At 45.0% G+C, this 6810-nt stretch overlaps 1 protein-coding gene across 3 annotated transcripts in view; it reads left to right on the top strand.

Annotated features, from left to right (window-relative positions):
• The first annotated feature begins 3771 nt into the window (after nt 1-3771).
• The window catches only part of NBN (nibrin), a 37104-nt gene continuing 34065 nt past the window's right edge, over nt 3772-6810 (top strand). Inside the window, exons 1-3 of one of the 3 annotated variants that reach the window (XM_019651654.1) lie at nt 3772-3913; nt 5493-5623; nt 6346-6494. In XM_019651654.1, the coding sequence (XP_019507199.1) occupies nt 3877-3913; nt 5493-5623; nt 6346-6494 (317 nt within the window). In that variant the 5' untranslated portion in view covers nt 3772-3876. Of the gene's footprint in view, nt 3914-4431; nt 4773-5492; nt 5624-6345; nt 6495-6810 lie in introns of those variants that run through there. The other 2 variants (XM_019651655.1, XM_019651653.1) reach the window with 2 other exon arrangements.

Below are 6810 nucleotides of genomic sequence, written 5' to 3'. Positions count from 1 at the left end.
CACCACGCGCTCCTCACTCCGCCTGAGCCGGGCTCTGCTGGGCTGGGCTTCCCGAAGGTCCTGCTCGGTCTCCGTTGCGGCACCGGCTGTTGTGCGGGAGGCCCGGCGGTGTCCTCGTCTGGTGCTGTGCCTTGCAGTGACGATGCCATGCTCAGGGGCACATTGTAGCTCGGGGGCGCGGCCAGAACCTCTCAGCCTTCTGTCAATCAGACTGGATTCACTAGAATCCGCATGTATATTGGAGGCCGCTGTGAGACGTGTATGTACTCCGGAAGAGTAAGAAGACAACCCGTACAAATTGTTGGGGTCCACCAAATCGGTGAAATTTAGGGATTCTGGGGTTCACGGCACACTTTTTTTGTTCTGTTTAAGAAAGATTTGTTTATTTCTTGATCATATATTCTTTTATTTGTTTTACTTTCACATTTACATCTGTGATTCGTCTGGAATTTTGTTTTTTGTATGTGAGATACAGGGTCAGTCTTCATTTCTTCTGTAGTATTAACCAATATCCCCAGGATCATTTATTGGGAAAAAAGAAAACAAAAACCTTTTTATCATTGCCCTGTAGTATTACGTTGGAAAAATCAAATTATCTTATACGTGTGGATATTTATTAGTCTTTCTATTTTGACACATTTGCCTATTTTCTATCCTTGTGCCAATAGAACACAATAACCATAACATTATAATACATTTTGATATTAAGTACTCCAGCTTTGGTCTTCAAAATTGCCTTGGCTATTTTCAGTCTATGCATTTCCATAGATATTTCAGAATCTGCTTATTAATTTCCACTCAAGAAATCTTCTGAGACATTGTTGAAATCGCATTGAATCCATAGATAGCTTCGGGAGAAATGACATCTTAATAATCCATAAATGTGGTATATTATTCCTGTATTTATTTAGGACTTAATTTCTGTCAATGTTTTATAGTTAATGTTTTGTATCGCATCTTTTGATAGATTTACTAGTCAATATTTGATGACTTGGTGCTCTATAATTGTCTATTTTATATGTCATGTTTATATGTTCTATTTTCTGGAATAAAGGTATACAATTAAATTTTGTATATAAATTTTGTATTGTGACCCTATTAAATTCGTTTATTCAGTTTGCCAATACATTCTTTTAGATTTTCAATGTACACAATCATGTCATTCATGAATAATGAGTGTGATTCTTTCTTTTTAATCTGTATGCATTGGTTAGACTCAGCAGCGGTTCTCAACCTTCCTAATGCCGCTACCCCTTAATACAGTTCCTTATGTTGTGGTGACCCCCAACCATAAAATTATGTTCGCTGCTACTCTATAACTGTAATTTTGCTACTGTTATGAATCATAATGTAAATATCTTTTTGTTTCCAATGGTCTTAGGCGACCCCTGTGAAAGGGTCGTTCGACCCCCAAAGGGGTTGCGACCCTCAGGTTGAGAACCGCTGAGTTAGAACATCCAAACCATGTTGAAAATAAGTGGCAAAAGCAAATATGTCCTTGTTTCATTCCTAATGTGAGGGAAAATGTACAATAATTCACCTTAAGTATAATGTAAGCAGTTTTTTCATAGATGCCCTTTATCAAAGATGTTCCCTGTATTATTACTTTGGTGAGAGTTTTTAATCACGAATGGATGTTGACTTTTATCAAATGCTTTTTCTGCAATTACCAATATGACCATATGATCTCCCCCCCCCCCTTTTTTTTTTGGTTATTTCGGTGAATTACACTGATATATTTTTTTTCCCAGTTAACACCCACCTTTCCATTTCTGGAGCAAACTGCACTTAGTCATTATCTTTTTTTATATACCACTCATTCAATTTCCTAATTTTTTTTGTTTAGGAATTCTGCGTGTCAGTTCATAACAGAGACTGGTAAACCAGCCTTTTAAAGTGACATGTTCCTTCTCGTTACAGAATGCTTTTGAAAACCAGAGCTTATTTGATCAGAAGTGTGCTGTAGGGTGTTCACTTTGTCACGGTGGAGGATGCAGAATGGAATAGTGCAGAGGGTGGGTGGAGAGGATTAGGGGCTATTGGAGTAGAAGGAGACCCTGTCTGTGCCCACTGGAAACAGAAAGGATTTAGCTCCTGCTTAGGTGAAACTGTAAAATTATGAAACAGAGAAGTTAGAAGTTGATTTGCGCTTAGAGTTGATTTGAGTTGACTTGGGGTGAAATCCTTGTTTTCGCCATAATTATCACAATCATTAGGATCCATATAAACAAACGACTACAGTTTAAGAAACTGAAAACACATGAAATTACCTAAGTGGCTAGTGTGTTAATGTCTTTAAGTATTAAGTTCCCTTAAGTTGCTTTGGAGCTAATGTTTAAAGACATTTCCATTCATAATCAGATAAAAAGTGTAACGGTGACCCTATATCTTCTATTTGTGAAATTTAAACCGCTGATGTAATTCGATTTGACAGTGGTTTGGCTTGGGGCTTTTTGAAAGTTTTTTCTTTCCTTTCTTTGTTTCTCTCTCCTCCCCCCAAACCTGGATGACTGTCGGTTTACTGTGCATTTACTATGCACACCAGTTCGAATGGTCTGTTTATTTTGGACTAGTGTGCACACCTGGCCCGGTAACTTGGGGGTTTTAGCATCAGTATAGGGCTCACTCCTCATCCTGGGGCCGAATAGCTTCTAGGAAGCGCCTTTTCCTTAAGTTGCCTGGCCATCTCCTCCTTCGTTTTGCCCCTCTTTGCATGTCTATAAAACCTTAAGAGCGGGAAGGCAAGCTTTGTGACAAGGAGTTCACTGTCTTCCCTTAATGCTGGCATAAAACCTACTCTTCTTTCCACCAACCTCGCCTCTCGAGTCGTGGCTTTCGTACGGCTGTTGGGGAGCAGGTTATTAACAAGAACTGAGACAAAGAGTTTTCATTCCAAAGACTTTATTCCCAAGCTCGGGGGCCCGTCTCATTGGAGAGAGCGGACCCCAAGTCTTGGCTAGTGGGGGATTTATAGCTGAGGCTGGATACAGAAGCAAAAAAAGCGGTTAGTGAGTAAAAGGAAAAAAAACTTTAACAAACAGAGTCAACTTATCTTCTAGCTAGCCATAAAACTTGGCAAGTTTATTTTCTTCTAACGAACTATAAATCAGGACTTATTTATTTTTTTCTAACAACATACCTAACTTATCTCTTCCCTAGCAAGCAAGCCATAAAGCATTTAGTTTATCTCTTCCCTAACAAGCAAGCTATAAAGTATACTTAGTTTATCTTTTCCCTAACAAGCAAGCTAAAAGCATTTAGTTTATCTTTTCCCAATTTCTTGACAAGACACTTTGTTAATTTTTGCTGAAGCAGAAGTTTCTTTCATTCCTCTGGGCCTGGGTCCCCACACGGCGAGCAGCCAGACGTTTTGCACTGTAACAAAAGCAGGTATTCTGATATTCGCTAACAGCGGTTCTCAACCTTCCTAATGCCGCGACCCCTTAATACAGTTCCTCATGTTGTGGTGACCCCCAACCATAAACTTATTTTCGTTGCTACTCTATCACTGCAATTTTGATACTGTTATGAATCGTAATGTAAGTATCTTTTTGTTTTCCAATGGTCTTAGGCGACCCCTTTGAAAGGGCCGTTCGACCCCCCAAAGCGGTCGCGAGCCACAGGTTAGTAACACCTTAAAATGGGAACTGTGCCTTTAACACGGCACAGTTCCATACAGATTGCACTATTCGCTTTGCAGCCACCAGGTGGCGACCAGGCACCAAGGCACCCTCCAGCTTACCCGTTTTCTACGCAGGCGCGGTCCCGGGAGCGCGCACGTCACGGAGCCCATCTGATAACAGTGGCTGCAGTAGCTCACGTCTGTCAGCTACGGTTGCGCAGCTACACGTCGCCCCGACACTGAAGACCAGACCCATGTGGAAGCTGCTCCCGACTGCGGGCGAAGCCCGAGGTGAGCCGGCAAGGGAGGTGTCGGAGGACAGATTTTTTCAGGAACAGATGCCATGGGTGGAGGGTCTGAGAACCGCTGGGCCCCGCCCCTTTCCCCGCCTTCTGGCGCCGCCGCCTTCCCCTTCCGCCCTGCTACTGCGGGGGGCAGTGCGTCGTGCGCGACGGCGTGGCGTCTTGCGCAGGGAGGGGCGTCGTACGCGGGGCTATTGCGTCATGCGCGAGGGCAACGCGTCATGCGCGAGGGCAACGCATCGTGCGCGGAGTCGTTGCGTTGTGCGCGGGGTCGTTGCGTTGTACGCGGGGCGGAGTGTCGGCCGGGGCGGGCGGTGCGTCGAGCGCGGAGTTGTGGCGCGTCGGGCGTCGGGGGCGGAGCATCGGGCGCGGGGGTGTGACGTTTCAGGCGTGGGGGCGCAGCATCGGCGCAGGGGTGTGGCGCGTCGGGTGGGGGCGGGACATCGGGCGCGGGGGTGTGGCGCGTCGGGTGGGGGCGGAGCATCGGGCGCGGGGGTGTGGCGCGTCGGTTGTGAGGGCTGGAGCTTCGGGCCAGTCGGGTCCGCGGGCTCCCCGAGGTGGGCCGGGCTCCCCGAAGTGGGCCCGACTCCCGGCCTCTGCGGGGCGGCAGCCCGCCGAGGGAGTGGCGGGAGTCGGCTGTGACACGTCGCGTGTCCAACTTGGAGGAGAGACAGCATGTTACGCTGGTGACGCCAGGGGTTTGCTGTATGAAGGAGCTAAGGTGATGCCGGTGAACGGTATCCCGGCGAGCGTCCTTTCAAGTCCGGTTCTGAACCAGCATGACCGGAAAAGCAGGCGTTTTCTTTGCGCAGCCCCGGCGGTGGGAACGGTCAGCTGGCGGGCGCCGGGCAAGTAGCCGGGCTGGCAGGTAGCTCGCGCGGTGCCGGCCGGTTCGCCGGCCAAGAGGGACACCGTCACCCCGAGGCGCGCAGTCCCCTCGGCAGGCAGGAAGCCGCACGTGTGCGCGGGGCTGCGGGCTGAGCTGCGCCTGCGTTCGCCTGCGCGGCTAGCTCCTGTGCGTGGCGTGTGTTTCCTCGCTGTGGCTGGAGGGCATGTGTGACCCCCGGCGAGGGCCAGTCCCCGTGACTTGCACGTTTCTCCTGGCAGTGTCTTACATTACATTTGCCCGATGGACTTTTGAATTCGTTTGTTAGATTCCAGACAGATAGCACAGTTGGCTCTTGAGCAACGCAGGGATGAGGGGTGACGACCCCCAAACCCGCGAATAACTTCGAGGGCAAAACCGCGCTGTTCAAGGGTCAGCTGCATGTTGGTTTTGTTTGGTAACGCATTCAATTTAGACGTTAAAACGGCCTTAGACTCACACTTTTCAGTATTGTTTTTTCCTGAGAAAAAGGGTAGACCTTTCCATCTACTCTTTTGCATCCTTCGGTGAGGCTTTCGTAGAAAAACGAGTTTGATTCATAGAGCCGACTGTTAACTTCTAAATAGCAAAGTAAAAATATTTAAATATTTGCCGTGCCTGTTTATGTATACACGCGCATATGTGTTTGCACGCCATACATGTATGCCTCATCAATTTTTTTTAATTTTTTTAATTCTCTTAGAACCCTACAGACTCTTGACGGGCGCTGAGTACGTTGTCGGAAGAAAAAACTGTGGCATTCTAATTGAAAAGGATCAGTCAATCAGCCGGAATCATGCTGTGTTAACTGCTAACTTCTCGGTAACCAACCTGGTACGTGTCGAATTTTATTTCCCTGGCGTAAGCGTGGGGTTGGAATCGCAGAAGATTACCGTGGTCCATATATAAGAGAGAGTGTAGGACTTTCCATGACGCTGTTAGATTTTTTAATGTTAAACAAATTAAACGCTCACATTTTGGCAGTAGTATCAGTGGTGATTGTTTACTTTGATAATTTTGAAGTTTCTGCTTCAGCATTTTACTGTTTTAATTTAGAAACTCAGAGAAATTAGGACATATTTATATTTATTTACTTAAATGTTTATTTTTGAGTGCTTATTGTTTGTCAGTCTCTGCCAGGCCTGGGAATAGAGCAGTGAATAGACTGTCCTGTCTCCTGCTTTAGAGTTTGTGTAGCCCTGTGAACACAGGGATTTCCTGAATAAAGTAGGTTTTCACAGTCAGAATTGATTTGTTTTATTATGGAAAACAGCTGTTGCTTATGCCCCACAGTTCTTTTGAATGACCTTGAGTTTGTTTTGGTTGCTTGTTTTTGTTACAACCTTAGGCAATAAAAGTAATACAAATAGCTGTGCTCATCATGTGCTGGTGGTAATAAGAAAGAAAAAATATTTTTAGCAAACACTGCCTATCAGCAAATGTTGGATCTCTTCAGTGATATTTAGGTTTTGTGTCTCTCTTTTTAATAGGTTTAGGAAAACATTGTTGAATATTGAGAGTGGAAAGACACTTTCATTTATTGATATTTTTTTCAGAGTCAATCAGATGAAATCCCTATATTGACAATAAAAGATAATTCTAAGTATGGTACCTTTGTTAATGAGGAAAAAATGCAGACTGGCCTTACCCGAACTTTGAATACAGGAGATAGAATTACTTTTGGAGTGTTTGAAAGTAAATTCAGGTAAGAATGTTTTTTAGTTTATATTAAAAATGGACACCTTTATTTTGCACTAATCAAAATCTAGCGGTTGCCTAATTGAGTTCCTCCTTAGCACAGTGGTGAACTTAGACCACAAGTGGTCCATGTCTCTTGCCAGTCACAGGTAGGGAGGGCCAGGGTAAGAGTTTGAGTGGGCCATGGGACTTTGAGCTGCGTTCATTTGATGCCACATAGGTGAAAGTATAATGTTAACTTTGATTGTTGTTTTTTCTTAATTGCAACTCCAGATTTAGGAACTGATTATTTCATTAGTTAGAAAGTTTAAGAACAACAGCAT

This window comes from Hipposideros armiger, unplaced genomic scaffold (assembly GCF_001890085.2).
Source record: "Hipposideros armiger isolate ML-2016 unplaced genomic scaffold, ASM189008v1 scaffold_163, whole genome shotgun sequence".
NCBI classification, from domain to species: domain Eukaryota; kingdom Metazoa; phylum Chordata; class Mammalia; order Chiroptera; family Hipposideridae; genus Hipposideros; species Hipposideros armiger.
Note: the sequence above shows the minus strand (reverse complement) of the source record. Positions and strands in the feature narration are given on the sequence as shown.